Genomic DNA, 15,502 nt, shown 5'->3' with positions numbered 1-15,502 from the left:
TCTCCTCCCTTTTCCTCCCCTCTCCTCCCCTCGCCCCCCTTTCCTCCTTTTCTTTCCTTTCCTTCATGTGTGGTACAGCCTTTGAAACACACATTGCAAAAGCAGAGCATGAAATTCTTTGTGGTTAAGTAAAGAAAAACCATATAATTAGTAAAATTATGAAACAAATTTATGGAGCAATGAGAACTAATTCACTTCTAATTTTGAGGGCATTTGATGATAATGAGACTTTGCAAGGCTAGAGAGATATCCTTTGGGCTTTAGAGTTCTTTGTGGATGTTACAAGTTCAGGGATGGCCAAGCACAAATGGGGAAATTGCTTCAAAATCCTTTTCCCATACCCTACACCACTTCTATATCATTGTCAAACTCAGTTCCCTGGCCTCTCTCCAAAATGCCTGTTACACTCTCCAGCTCTATTCTACACTACTAAAAGATGTCTGCTTCATCTCATCTTCTTGTTACCTTCTTCTGACCCTTTGTAAGAGACCTGTAAAATATCTTCGGTCTGTCAGAAATGCAGCCACCACTCTTTCCAGGTTTACACATTATCTGCCTTTATTTCATATTTTGTCAACACTTTTTATTTCAAAATCAGGCTCCCTTTATATTAGCTAGATAAGTGAAGTCATATCTAGCTTTCAGTGGACAGATATTCCCTCACTTATTGTCACTCAGTTGACACACTCACAGTTTGTCCCACATCTGTCAAAATGGAGACACATTGATCTTTTGGAGTTTTTGTTTTTTTAGGACAGGTTATCACTCTGTTGTCCAGGCTGGAGTACAGTGGTGTGATCAAGGTTGGCTCATTAGCCTTGACATCCAAGGCCCAAGCAGTCCTCTCCCCTCAGCCTCTAAGTAGCTTAAACTACAGATATGCACCACTAAGCCTGGCTAATTTTTTGGTTTTGTAGAGATGTGGTGCACTGTGTTGCCCAGGCTTGACAGATTGGTCTTAACTGGAACATCTATCACATTTTTTAACTGGGGAGGGGAGTGCTATTCTAAACTTCAGGACATCTCATAAGTTTTCCCCATGCCACAGCAGCGCCATAAGGAAAGGGCACATATGTTTATCTTTGTTCTTATTAGAAGTAATTTGAGAACCAACCTCAGTCTATCAACTACACTGATGACTTTTTTCTTATAGCCAATTTAGTGTTATTTCTAAAAGGCTAAAAGAATTGTTGCATAGTTAAAATTGAACAAAATACTAAGAACTACACTTTTAGACTCTACCATCTTTCCTGGGTGAATGGTTACAATGCTTTTCATTACAACAAATAGAAGCTCAGTGAAGTTAGCTCAAAAACAAAGATAGGGTAGGGAGGAGTAATTATTAGGAAGCAACAGAGGTGTGCCACGGGATCCAAAGTGCTGGTATGCATGTCCCAGGAAGGCATTGGAATTAGACTGCCACACCACGCATGTTTCTTCCTGTCTTCCTTCTCTCCTTCTATGCATATGCCAGCCGCCTTTTATCCTCTGCCTGCTCTCACTCTCTGCTACTGGCTCGCTCTCTCTCTTTCCTTCTCTTGCTACATACTTTCTCCCCAGATTACAGGTGATAAAATTGTGGCCTCCAATAATCACTGGGTTGTTTTCTCATATAACCTCCAGGAAAGATATTTCCTTCTTTTTTTTTTTTCTCACTCTCTCTCTTTTTTTTATTGGTTCTAAATTAACAGAGAAGGAAACAATACAGAGTTGGGCATCATTGTGCGTGTCTCCATAAGCTTACCCCAATGGCAGGAGGAAATTACTAGGCAGGAGACACTGAGTGATAGTCTAAGATGGGACCACTAGCTCTGGGGTGCTATTTTCTTTCCCTTGAAAATTTATGAGTTTACAAGTATCAGGCTCATGTTCTAACATATATTGAGATATTATAATTATTTGTTTAATGAATAAGTGAAAGTGAATTAAGATAGGTGCTTATCCAATATAAATTCATATGCTGCAAGATGGTTCCTAGGTAAAAAGAGAGTCCCTTCTCCTATCCCCATATCACTGGAGCCTACAATTTTTGCAGCAGAATATGGAGTAAATGATTGGGAAATAGTGTTGAGTAGCCACAGGGAAGAGAAAAAGAGGTGGTTGAATTTATATCCATAGGAAGATAGACAAAGAGAAGAAAGAGAAGAAGAAGGAGTAAGGGGAAGAAGAGAAAGAAAAGAAATTGTCACAATTGCTTTGAATCTGCAAATGTTGTGGAAAGTATAAGAACAGTCTAATTTTAAGGTCTCTTCATCTTATAGACATTGGACAAGTTATAGTTTCTGGCAAATGTTAAAATTATACTTATGTCTCATTGTTTTTATTCAATTATTTCTTATCTATTTTGACCATTTACAACTATGAACACTTACCTCCACTGACACATACCCATTATAATTGAACTTGCTTTTTGTTTACTTGGAACAGAATCAAAATCTTTGCAAAATCATAAGTAATTTTATGCTCTTCTAATTAGTTTAGATAGATGTATCATAATAGAGGATAAATTAATGAATGCCATTCTGGCTTAGCTGACAATTCACTTTTACAATAATAAAATTGTATGGCAATGCATTGTGTACATTTTACTTGAATAGTTCTAAACACAATAAATGTTATTTAACATTAAAATGTGACTAAATTAAATATGAAATTACTTTCAGATAATTTGTGACTCTCAGGATTCCTTTGGGGATTTATTGGGGTTCTCTTAGCAACAATTTCAGGATTTTAAAGCTTGGTTATGTATATATTTTTAAATAACTGTACTAAAGATACATGAAATATATTGGTTGTATTTGTTTAATTCATTAGAGGTAAAAGAACAATTCAGAGCATCAAATTATACTGCATATTTCTGGAATGTTTGTGAAGTTGATAAAAGAAAAAAATTAAACTATGAAAGGAACTTGGGGTATAACCACAAAAATTCTGTAACTTTAAAGTTAATTTTGAGACTATATTGTTTTTTAACCTTGTGGACCTCTATATTTTGACTTTAAAGGACAAACAACAAATGTAGTTTTACAGTATCCATTTGAAGGGAAGTGGAATACATTTTCTTTCTTTTTTTTTCACATGGATAAAATAAATGTGTTTTACTATCTAGCTCTGGTATTGTTTATGCCAGCAAATTGGGACACTAAATCACATATTGATATGTAATCTCATTTAAGAAATACTTTAAAATAATACGATTAAGTAGATTTTCAATATTTTACTTTTGAAATTTTTCAACTAACATGTTCAAAGTGAGTAAACTTATAACATGTGTTCTTCATTTTGATTTATTTATATTCTAGCCTCTAGCTTTTTATTCCAGAACAGGTAATAAAAATGACACAATAACAATATATTCTAACTTTGTTAGAGCATCATAATTACAAGGTGCACAGTTTCTCTTTGATGTTTGCTTTTATTTTATCTTATATTGCAAATCCTTGTTTTTACTTTTTATGCTTTTATACTCATCTTACTTTGGCCCTGATGTCAAATTATTTAAGTAGTTAACTACTAAATTCTTTTACATATTTATTGCATTCCAAAAACATACTATACACTGGGCCAAGAATTTCATTTGCCAAAAAAATGACACGTTTTTTACCCTTGATGAAGTAAATCTTGTGGGAAAGAGGGCAATGTAAGAAAATAATTAAAGTACTCTGGGAAAATTATTTAACATAGAGATATATTCAAAGTATTACGGCAACACCAGGGAAGCAATAACTTTCAAAAGTAATGGCTGGGGAGGCCCACAATCGTGGCAGAAGGCAAGGAGGAGCAAGTCACATCTTAAGTGGATGGTGGCTGGCACAGAGAGAGTTTGTGCAGGGGAACTCCTCTTTTTAAAACCATCAGATCTCATGAGACCCACTCACCATTGTGTGAACAGCACAAGAAAGACCTGCCCCCATGATTCAACTACCTACTACTGGGTCCCTCCCACGACATGTGGGAATTGTGGAAGTTACAATCCAAGATGAGATTTGGGTGGGGGCACAGCCAAACCATATCACATGCCTTACCCTGTAACACTGGGGGCCACAATATTATTTTGAAAAATGGGAAGCCAGTTGACCAGAGGTTTACCTTTTTTTTTTTTGCAGGAGTATTATGAAATAGTTGTACTAGAAACTTTACATACTTTATATCATGTGTTTCCCAATAAACCCCTGTGAAGGAAAAGCATTTTTACTCCCACGGTATAGCTAAGGAAATGGATGATTATCAAGGTTGATCACTTGTCCTAAGTCATGGGGGTATGGGGTGGGTTGCAAGCTTAATATTTTCTGGTTCCAGGACTTCTGCTTCTCCAGTATGCCCTATTTCTTCCCTAGAAATCCCCATAGTGTCAATAAATAATTTACAGTAGGGGAAATAGTTACAAAAAATAGGAAATTATTACTTTAGTTTCAGATTAGAGATGATTATGGACAGAATTTAGACATCAATAGTGCTGATGACAGAAAAACAGCATAGATTTGAGAGCCTTTCAGAAGCAACATTAGTGAGTAATCAAATGTTGATACTAAAGGAAAGAGAGAAGTTGATGTAATACTAATGTTTCTATATACAGCACAAATGAATTTCACTGAATGGGCTGAAGTAAGGCAAGGAATGGAAGGAAGAATTGATGTATGCTGGATGTATTCAGAGTGAGGGTGGGCTTGGTTAATGAATATGCTGTCTACAGTCTTCTTATATATGTCTTCTTTATAGAACTTAGAGGGAATTAATGGCTAAAGTTGGGAAATTTGAGTAGGACTTTCATCAGTGACCATTGTTAGGTTCAGATGCAATTTTAATCATTACAGGCTACACCTATAAATTGCCTCCAGCTTTTTTTGACATTCCAGGGGATCTTGCCCCATCGCTTCAAACCATAGGTCTGGTATGGAAGGTCCTTACACATGTACTGAGCTCCATCAAAGTATTTTAATTCAAGAACTAGAGATTTTGATCAAAAATACTAAAATGTGGTTATTTGGATAATAGTTGACTAAGGGACTAGAGTCATTAACCTAGTTAATCATTTCATTGCAAACACAAAATGATTGAGAAAAGGTTAATTTTAAAAATCTAGGTTTAGTTCCTGGCATATTGTAGTGACAGATTTTTATTTTAATGCCTTAAGAATACTTAGAGCTTTTGCTTTAGTTTTAGTGTGTTTAGTGTAGGCCTGTACTCATGTAAGTCAACTCCTTGCCCATGATTATTTGTGTGTGAAGCCCCCAATCTTATTTATGTTGCCCAAACATGGCTGGGAGAGACAGCTGTGACATTATGAATCCAGCTGGCTGCAGATGGTTTTTCAAAGAAGCACGGATCCATATTGATTTGATGATCTGTGTGTGCTGCCTCTTGTTAAAATTTCAGAGACTCAACCCCTAAATCACCTGGCACTGACTGCAACCACTTATGTATGAGTAATAGACTGAAGTGAACTGGAACTTTTGTTGCTAGTGATCAAGACCCTTACTGTAAGACCAATTCATTATATTATAGTTTTATTGACTATTTAGTTCATGTTTGAGTTTCTTTAGTCATTTTGCAACAGGTTTTAATAGCCATGGTATCTCATGTTGTCAAGATGTTATGATAATTAATCTTTTCCAGATCTTGTATATTGCAGTCTCCACATGTTGGTTATAGATTTGACAGTTAAAGTTTAAATCTCAAGGAAAAAATAATTGAAGTTAGAGGCTGAGAAAGAATTTATTTAGGATTTTAAAAACCTATATTAGTGATTAATAGTTACTTAGAAGGCTGGTAGAACTGCAAGATTTTCTAGGTAGTGGAAAAAAGAAAAAAGATAAAGCATAAGAGAAAACAAGGATGAGTGAGTAGTTAAAATAATCAGCAAATGCACCAAACAAAATAACTGTAATTGTGCCTCTTAGCAAATAAAATTTACTTCTGAATTACTTGTCCAAATCATTAGGTGTATGAAACCCCAAAATTTCACTTTTCTAGAGTCTGATGTGGTATTCAAACTGGCTAAAATTGCTGATATAAATATATACTTGTCTTGTTCTTCACAACCCAACCAGGAAGTCTTGTTAAATGTTAATGGATATGCACATGAGTGAAATAGTAGCTGGAAATTTTTATGACAGGTCTGCATATTGGTAACTCTTCTTCATATTTATCCGGAGCAGCAAAAATAAAAATAACTACTAAATACCGACTATTCTTTATATATTACTCTTCATTTTAAAGTATATTAGTTATTTCATAAATTGTAAGTACTACCTTATCTGCATTGTTATAGCATCTAGTACATATATGTCCACAGCCACAGACAAGGATACTTCATTTTGTGCTGATATATTATTCTGGGTGAATACAGGACAGCTATCTTGCAGTCAAGAAACTATAAATGTCATTGGAGAGACAAAGTGAACACACAGAACAGTGTTTAAGAGTTTTTAGTATCTTCCTCCATGGGAAAGTTTTTCATGATTCAATCTCATTTTATGGCTGTTTATAGGATGTAATGTATGGAGATCTACTCATGTCATATATAAATAAATATGAAGGATTTGGGTCATTTTATTAAATTATAATTTAAACAAATATTTATTAATTCTCCTCTGGACAATCAACAGTAGACAAGATAGCCAGAATAGTTTCCTGTCCTGGACCTTATATCTAGTTTTTTCTCTTGGTTTTCAGTGATATGAGATTGTTTCTTGACATCCTAGTAATTTTTGAATGATGGAAATATATTATGTATAAAAGTGTGTAGAGGATAAAACAAAAAATTTTCCCCAAAAGGTTTACTTTTTCATCTGTTAGGTGGAAAGTGTAGAAGCTGATCACCACAATCCGGTCATAGAACGGACTGGGTAAGGGCTGGTTTACACTTTCAACAAGGATTCCTCCATCTCTAGTTTTCGGTAGCCCTCCAGAGGGCTGTATTCTCTTGGAACACATTATCTGGCTGGTTCTGAACTCTAATATAGCCCTCAGCATGAGGAAAAGTTGCCAAACCTCCTTAATGCTTTTTAGAAATTTTACTTAGTCTTTTAATACCCTCCTGTACAAGTTCAAAATTTGGCAAATGTCTTGAAGGGCAACTAACTGTGTTTCATCCTCTCTTCTGGGCTTTTTCCTCCTCACTAGGATCTGGGCTCCTTAAGTTTCCAATGCTCTCTCTTCAGCTCACTGAGACTGGCCATTGCAGAGAGCAAAACCCAGGTTCTCATCCTCTTTCCTTGCATGCAGAGTCAGCAAACATGCCCAGAGAAAATACAGCTAACTTCTCCATGGTTCAAATTTTCCACGATTTTCTCTAATCTGGTACCTTGATTTTTCTAGTTTTCATTGCTTCATCAACTCTGATGCCATTAAGAAGATTTTTTGAGTGATTTTTGTATTTTTATTATGAAAACATATCAAAATAAAGTTTAATTTTTTGATTATTTGAACAACGCTAACACTTTTGATGAACATATATTCAAATTATGTATACATCTACAGTAACACCACTTCATTAAAACTCGTTTTGTCAATAACTTTTATGATACCAAATTTGTGACATTTTTTGTACTTTTCAAAAACTTTTATTTTAAGTTCAGGAGTACATGTGCAGTTTTCCTATATAGATAAACTCATGTCATGGGGGTTTGTTGTACAGCTTGTTTCATCACTCAGGTATTAAGCCTAGTACCCATTAGTTATTTTTCCTGATCCTCTCTCTCTCCCCACTCTTTTCCCTATGAAAAGCCCCAGAGTATGGTGGTATTTTTTTGTTTTTCAGTTCTTAGCTGGATGGTTGACCTGTTCCAAGTGTATCCAGCTGCCTGTCTCTATTTTTAGATACTAAAATAAAAGAATGATACCTTCTTTTACACCATCTTTGCAATTACAGGACATACACCCTAAAATTTCCTCTCTATCCAAGATATTCTAGAACTAATTGGAAAAGTGGACAAGTGGGTCATTGGACAAGTTCTTCAAATTAGGTGTCATTGAAAGGACTGGACAATTACCAGAGCTAATCCTCTATAGTAATGTTGAGTTCACTGCCCAAGAGCTGTTCAGTGATAGTGGTACTGAATGGTGTTACATCAAGTTGTCCAAGGGAGTAACTTGGGAGTTTTCAAGTAGAAGCTCTTCAATTGGTGAACTCAACATAAATTGAAACTCAAGAATTGATGGATGCTCTGGAAAGCTAAAAGTTCTACATGCTGTTCTTGACTTATTATGATTTATCTTAGATGAAAATAAACCTTAATTTTCATTGTCTGCTAAGCTACTTGTGGAGAGAGTAGATATTCATTGTGTTTTATATCTCCACTAACACTTATAAGAAGAAGGTGTAGATTACTGGTTAAATTTCTGGGTTTGTGAGTCAATCAAGTTTAGATTTAAATCCTATCCATTTACCAAATGCTATACCTTGAGTGAGTTGCAAAAACTCTCTAAATCTCAATTTCATATTGTGAATTGGGAATAATACTACATTTCATTGTACCAGTGTGAGAGTTGATTTATACACTGTATTTAAAGTGGTAATAACTATCTTTGGCACCTTATAAGCATACAGTTTGTGGTAGCTATAAATTTTGGGCTACTATGAAAATCCATGGAATTGGAGATCCAGAATTTTGGGGTTAGTCCTTAAAATATTTACACAGACCCTCCAAGATAGGTGAATGAAGTTTGTTAAAAAAGACTTATGTTAAGAATTTTAAAGTTTGCTTTTGTTGTTAAATAAAACTAGTTAAATATCTATTTATTTTATAGATAAGAGAACTATCTGAAATAACTCCAGGAAAGAAAAAACTGAATTGGAGACAGTTTACCTCTCATTAATTTCAAAAACATGTTTCTTCATAATTTCAGTAGATAGATAACAAACAATCATTATGTGCTTTTAAATTTATTTAAGAATTAAATTTTACCAATACTCTAAATTGTACAAGTATTATTATATGTAAGAAAAGGAGCAAAACTTAAGATAAAAATATCCAACTGAACAAAAACTTGAGTAAAATAAAAACTAAGAGAGAGAAATTTGACACCTAGCTACCATTCATTAGTCATATGATATGAATAGGGCAAGTTATGTGATCTCTCTGAGTCCCAGCTTTCTCAGAGATATTGCAATATAGAAAAATAATAATTAGGGTTTTCTTGAATATTAAGTGAAAAAGTAGAAATGAAAATGCCTAATGAACAATAGGCATAGTCTTAATACTAGTATTTAATGATCAGTGGAGATAGGAATTAGTTATACAAAAAGTTAATGGTACAATTAAATGTTTTTATTTCAGGATTTAAATCACACATATTTGGATCAGATTTCATACTGCTTTATTATGGGTGGAAATTCTTCTTAAATCTTGATATTATTCTGAACATTATTCAGGTTTGATGTTATATCTAAAGCCTAATCCAGCATTTTTCCAGTTGTTCTGATTTGATGGAACTGAAGGAAAGTTAGCTCTTCTCTCCTCTTTCAAGTTATTCCAATCTAGGAAGTATTTCTTCTCTGCTCATACTTGAGTGATCATGCAATAATACCTTTGCTGAGTATTTCTGTTGGATTTTTCAAAAGCTGTCATTAGTCATACAGCTCGAATATGAAATGTAGATGGTAATTGGTAGAGCCACATTCAGTCTTCAAGTGTAATTTAAAGTGACCCAGACATCCTGAGAGCTCTTCTCAGACTTGCAGATTTGTAAGCATATGTGATGGGACAAGAGCAAGACAACTTGTTGAGAGTGGGAAAAGTCCCTTTGCCTGTTGCTGAACCAGAAAACTTGAACTGTATGACTCTCTGAGTCCGGACAATGTCTTGTGTGTTTGTTTCCACAGAGCATATATCATTACAGACTATATGGGCATCCGAAATGAAAGTTTCATGAAATTAGCTGCAGTAGGGACCTGGATGGGGGACTTTGTCACAGCTTGGATGGTAAGAAAATTTTAACTTCACCCATTTCAAACATCAGATGGAAGACATGTTTTCAATGTTGGACAGACACTGCTTTTGATGGTGTAGAGTAAAATAATTACTTCTCTTCAAGTGAAACAAATTTATGAGTAAAGATAATTCCAGAGATTATATGCAATATCTGTGGACCTCAGAAAAAAATCAATGCAATTAGAATATAAGTAATGGCCCACCAGAATATGTCTGTCTGTCTATCTATCTATCTATCTATCTATCTATCTATCTATACACACATGTATGTTTGAGCATATAAACATATACAGTCGTAACATTAATAGAAGTTCTCCCTGTGAAGTTATAAATAATTTTGGCCTTTATTTTTTTAGGCATGTACAATTTTCAGGTAAGGAATGTGGTCTGGCCTGTCTCAGAAGACTGTATGAAATATTTTAAAATAATTTAATAAATATTTTTCTACATTTATTTTCCTCATTGAAACTACTAATATGATGGTAACTGAGTTCTGGGTATTATCTTTTTTGATCTTTTTTGCATATTATTAGTCTTTGTTATTATAAGCCTGGCACAAACAGACAAACATGTCTCCTGCTGAACTCATCTGTCAAGAAAGTGTCTTCTGTTTTTAATCGTTGGGTTAAAAACTTAAACATAGCATGTTGCTAAAAGGCTCTGGCTTCTGTAAATTTATGATAGACTCATGAAATGCAAAGAGTACGTAAAACTCCCATAAAAATGGAGCACTTCATTAACACCATTCATAAATGCAGTTAATTCTAATTATCTTTGTCAGTCTGTTCACTTGAAAATGAGGAGATATGCCAGAGGGCAGATAATGCCTGACCCAAGCAAGACTAGTCATGGACATGCCCCCACAGATACATCCAAGATATTGTAGGTAGATTGTTACAAAAGAGTTCCTGCCATTTCTGTTGATTGCTTCGTACCTAGAACAGGTGCTTTCCGGGAACAGGAAGCAGTTGTAGCTTAACTGTTCCTACTGAGAACATCCAGGAAGAGTATCAGGTAACCATGAAAGGGTTTGTACGGCCTGCTTTTGAGACTCTGTCTACCTCTGTTGATTTTTAGAATGCTAACAGAACAGATTCCTACATGTATCCTATTCTAATAACTTTAAAATGTAAAATTGAAAAACTATTTATTTGTAATCTCTAAAAATAGAAATTAGATTAAGTCAGACATTGCGACTATGCCTCATGACAAAAATTTCTGTTTTCCATTGGAAAAAGCTTTTAGAAGGAAATACATAAACTTTGAAACACATATTTTCCTTGAAATTTGAGGGGATGTTTTAAAAATTTTATGGTGAATCTGCTTAAGAGGATGGAAAAGCTAACTAGATTAAGAGTTCAAGAACTGGAATTCTTTGACCTGACCACCTATTGTTTGACCTTCCACAAATAATAAACTGTTCTCTGAGGCTCAGTTTGCAGCTTTCTCAAATAGGATTAATAGTTCCTCCCTGTGTTGCATATTTTCTCTAAATCTTAAATGTGTGGCCCTGTGCTGTGACTGAAAATGCTCAAGTAGAAGGTAGACATAAGTGCTTCCTTGTGGTGCACACTGTGGGCCCCCTCATCCCCTTAGCTGGGCTCAGTCCCTTGAGGCGATGGCAAGAGCAAGTCATTGGTCCAAACTTCAGAATGCCTGAACTTCCTGAGCCCCATGAGTGTGAGCAGCCCACCTTCTCCCAGGCTCAGGGTCCAGAGTGCCTGGAGTTTCTTTCAATCACCAATGCTGCAGTAGACTAAGATGATATGATACATTGCTTCCTGACTTTTCTCTCACATTGAGCCTGACAACAGAAGAGAAACAATGAACCAGCAGGACCCAGGAGCTCACTCTGGAGTTTTCAAGCTCATGTCAGCCATTTATTACAGAAATCATTTTCTTTTCCACTATGACAGCATTGTTTGTTTATAACCCAATTCTTTCTAATTTCTCCCCAGCCATTTCCTCAAGATGATGCCCTCTATACCATATACAGCTCTGCCCCTATTTACTGGTCATTATTATTATTTTTTAAATTAGTATTTTTTTCCTTTTTAACTGTAAGGAGGGGTCCAATTGCTACAGCAGCCTTAGGAAGAAATTGCATGGTGCAGTTTTGACCAAAGACCTTTAACCCTTCCTGGTTGGATTTCTACTGTGCACTTGTCTTCCCTTCTCATCTGGCTAAGGGGAGTACAAATAATTCTGCAGTTCAGCCTGTGATCTTTGTCTCTTTCCAAGATCTGGATGACCTTCACAGTTTCTTCTGACTTTACTATTTTAATGCCTTATGTTTCTACTAGCTAACCTGATTACCTTTTTCTATACAAAAGATTACTGCTACATCACAGAACTAAGACTGGATTGAGAGTCAAGAAAAGCGTGTTCTAGGTTGAACCCCACAATGTGATCTTAAGTCATCTAGCCCCCTGGGGCCTTTCTGTAAGCTGGAGGAGGATTCAAAGTCTCTTTATGCTATGTTATGTGAACATTGACCTTTCCCCATTAGACACAGGGACAGAAATAGCAAAGGAAATATCAAGCACTCCTGATTTTAAAGTACAGTCACACAGGGAAGATTCCCAGAGCACATAATTTCGATTCCCATTTCTATTCACTGAGTGGGCAGTAAGTTTCTGTGTAAATATTTATATGTTTACATATGTGTGTATTGATAACATTTTAAAAAATAATATTTTTCCTCATGAGAGCAGTCTAAGATAGCCTTGACCTTCATCTATCTGTAGAATTATCATTATAAAATGAATATCAATGATGAGGGTGACTGTCATGGAAAAGCAACTGTTTACATTAACTATCAAAGTGTGTCTTTTATGTATATCTGAAATGGGGGATTTTTCTTTATGGAAATAATTCAAAACTTTTCTCATGGTTTTAAAAGGCATATCAATACTGACATGATCCAAAGATAAGGATGGTGTCAATCAATATTAGAATTATCTTTGGCCCTCACATTACAGAGCTTCAAGCTCTACTGGGTCCAATTTCCTAGGAAGTTCTGAGTTTTCCTAGTTCTGTGGTACTCCTCATGCAGAGGAGAAGACATATATAAGTTAGGGTTAAGGGTACTAATTCTTTTGTCAGATAGGTTTTTAAAATAAGTTAATATGTAAGGAATACATAAAGTGCTGAGCCATGTAATCCCGCATTGAGCTGGGTCTTTGCAATGGGCAGGAACAGAGAAAAGCTCTGTCATGAAGATGTAAATGAAACAACATGGGGTATCTCATGAGACACCATTTCCAGGAATCCCTATGTGCTCATACATTGTGCCATTAATTGAGAAGCTGGAGGAGAGTCAGCCAGTTTCATATCCCATTACCCAAATTTTTCTATTGCTGCTTCAGCTCCTGATGAGGTCTAAGGTGGCAGGGGATTCTGAGGACATCATGATGGCACTTGTTTCTGCCCCTAATTTAATACCAGAGAGAAGCAGCACTTCCTGTTGATCTATCATCCCCTTTTCTAGCCCCTGGTACATTCTGTTCTATTTGCTTCCTTCTTACAGCAGTAAACGGTGTGACTCACAATAGAATCAGGTCATCAGACTCTAGGTTTGAGATTCTTGTTGGGGTGAGGGGTACAGATAAGGTGAAATTGAGCCATGACCTAAGAAAACAATTTTGGTCTGGGCATGGTGGCTTACACCTGTAATCCCAGAACTTTGGGAGGTCGAGACAGGTGGATCACTTGAAGTCAGGAGTTCAAGACCAGCCTGGCCACATGGCAAAACCCCATCTCTACTAAAAATACAAAAATTAGTCTTGTGTGGTGGCACATGCCTGTAATCCCAGCTACTTGAAAGGCTGAGGCAGGAGAATGGCCTGAACCCGGGAGGTGGAAGTTGCGGTGAGCCAAGATTGTGCCACTGCACTCCAGCCTGGGAGATAGAGCAAGATTCTGTCTCAAAAACAAACAAAACAACAACAACAGCAACAAAAACCCAAAACAACTCAGTTAGTCAATACTGAAGTTCTCACAAAGCATCCTACATCCTAAAAACCATATACTATGTATATCAACTCCTAATAGTTACAGGACATTGCTTGGCTTTAACATATTGGCCCTAGGATTATCTGTTGGAATTTATATACATGTGCCACTGCTAGCAAAGGCTTTACCAGGAAGTGATGTCATAGACACATACAACAATTTAGTTGTTTACCAGTTGGCTTTACTTTTGTTTAAGACATTTATAGTGACCATGTGTGGTTTTAGTGGACTTTTTTTTCCCTTGAAACTTGGAGTTTCATTAGAGCCAGACAAGCTTAACCATTAAAAATGCTTTTGGGTTAATAAAACATAGCCTTTGTGGCTGGAGTATAGTAAGAAAAAAATTGTAATTTTGCTTAATTATTTCTCTCTATTGAGGCTCTAGCAAGGATATGATTTTAGAAAAAAAGGTATTTTTTAGAAATATATTTTACCCTTCTATTTTAGCTGTGCCTATTTTATGTATAAGTACTACAATATCTAAATATTTGAGTGACAAATTTTGCTTTCTTATTTTTCATACACTTTGTATTTTTTTCAGGAGATTTTATAATTAATATTTATACTGCTATTAGCTTTGCTTCGAAAGACTGCTTATAATAGTTAAGAGGAAAAGTTGAAAACCCTTACTTGACTAGAAGCTTCTTGAGGGGAGTTACAATGTCAATAATGTTTACAATTATATTCCTAACACCAACAGAGAACCAGGCATAAAATAGGTGCTCAAGAAATATTTATTTAAAGGATAGATCATAACAGCACATAAGCACTGTTTCATTTCTTTTTTTTAGTTCAGTTTTGTGACTCATAATTGTAAAATGAGCATTCTAGAATCCTAGAAAGGTGGAGGGAGGTCAGCTATATTGTTTAGGGTATCAAATATATTAACCCTGCTTTGCTCCCCTCCCTACCCCGCGTCAACCAGGCTATGCACCTCTTCAAACTAAATTTGTTTCCAGAACCACAAGGACACATGCTTGTGAACACTCTTGAATGGAAGTGATTAATTGTCAATGTAATTCTCCCAAAATGATGATGTAATTCTTTTTTTTTCTCATTTATTTATTTTATTGCATTTTAGGTTTTGGGGTACATGTGAAAAACATGCAAGATTGTTGCCTAGGTACACATGTGGCGGTGTGATTTGCTGCCTTCCTCCCCATCACCTACTTCTGGCATCTCTCCCCTTGCTATCTCTCCCCAGCTCCCCACCCCCCACTGTCCCTCCCCTATTTCTCCCCAACTGACCCCAGTGTGTAGTGCTCCCCTCCTTGTGTCCATGTGTTCTCATTGTTCAACACCCACCTATGAGTGAGAACATGCGGTGTCTGATCTTCTGCTCTTCTGTCAGTTTGCTGAGAATGATAATTTCCAGGTTCATCCATGTCCCTACAAAGGACACAAACTCATCGTTTTTGATGGCTGCATAATATTCCATGATGTATATGTGCCACATTTTCCCTATCCAGTCTATCGTCGATGGGCATTTGGGTTGGTTCCAGGTCTTTGCTATTGTAAACAGTGCTGCAGTGAACATTTGTGTGCACGTGTCC

General features: G+C 35.9%; 1 protein-coding gene across 4 annotated transcripts in view; it reads left to right on the top strand.

Moving 5' to 3' along the window:
- The window catches only part of TMEM117 (transmembrane protein 117), a 530,078-nt gene that overhangs the window by 273,533 nt on the left and 241,043 nt on the right, over positions 1 to 15,502 (top strand). For 3 of the 4 annotated variants that reach the window (XM_017529749.2, XM_037738890.1, XM_017529758.2), the window contains exon 4: positions 9,827 to 9,926. The exons of the other annotated variant lie outside the window; for it this stretch is intronic. In XM_017529749.2, the coding sequence (XP_017385238.1) occupies positions 9,827 to 9,926 (100 nt within the window). The remainder of the gene's footprint in view (positions 1 to 9,826; positions 9,927 to 15,502) is intronic. 4 annotated transcript variants of the gene reach the window in all.

Source organism: Cebus imitator, unplaced genomic scaffold, assembly GCF_001604975.1.
Source record: "Cebus imitator isolate Cc_AM_T3 unplaced genomic scaffold, Cebus_imitator-1.0 Scaffold2, whole genome shotgun sequence".
Lineage (NCBI taxonomy): Eukaryota > Metazoa > Chordata > Mammalia > Primates > Cebidae > Cebus > Cebus imitator.
This window is presented reverse-complemented; position numbering and strand designations above follow the sequence as displayed.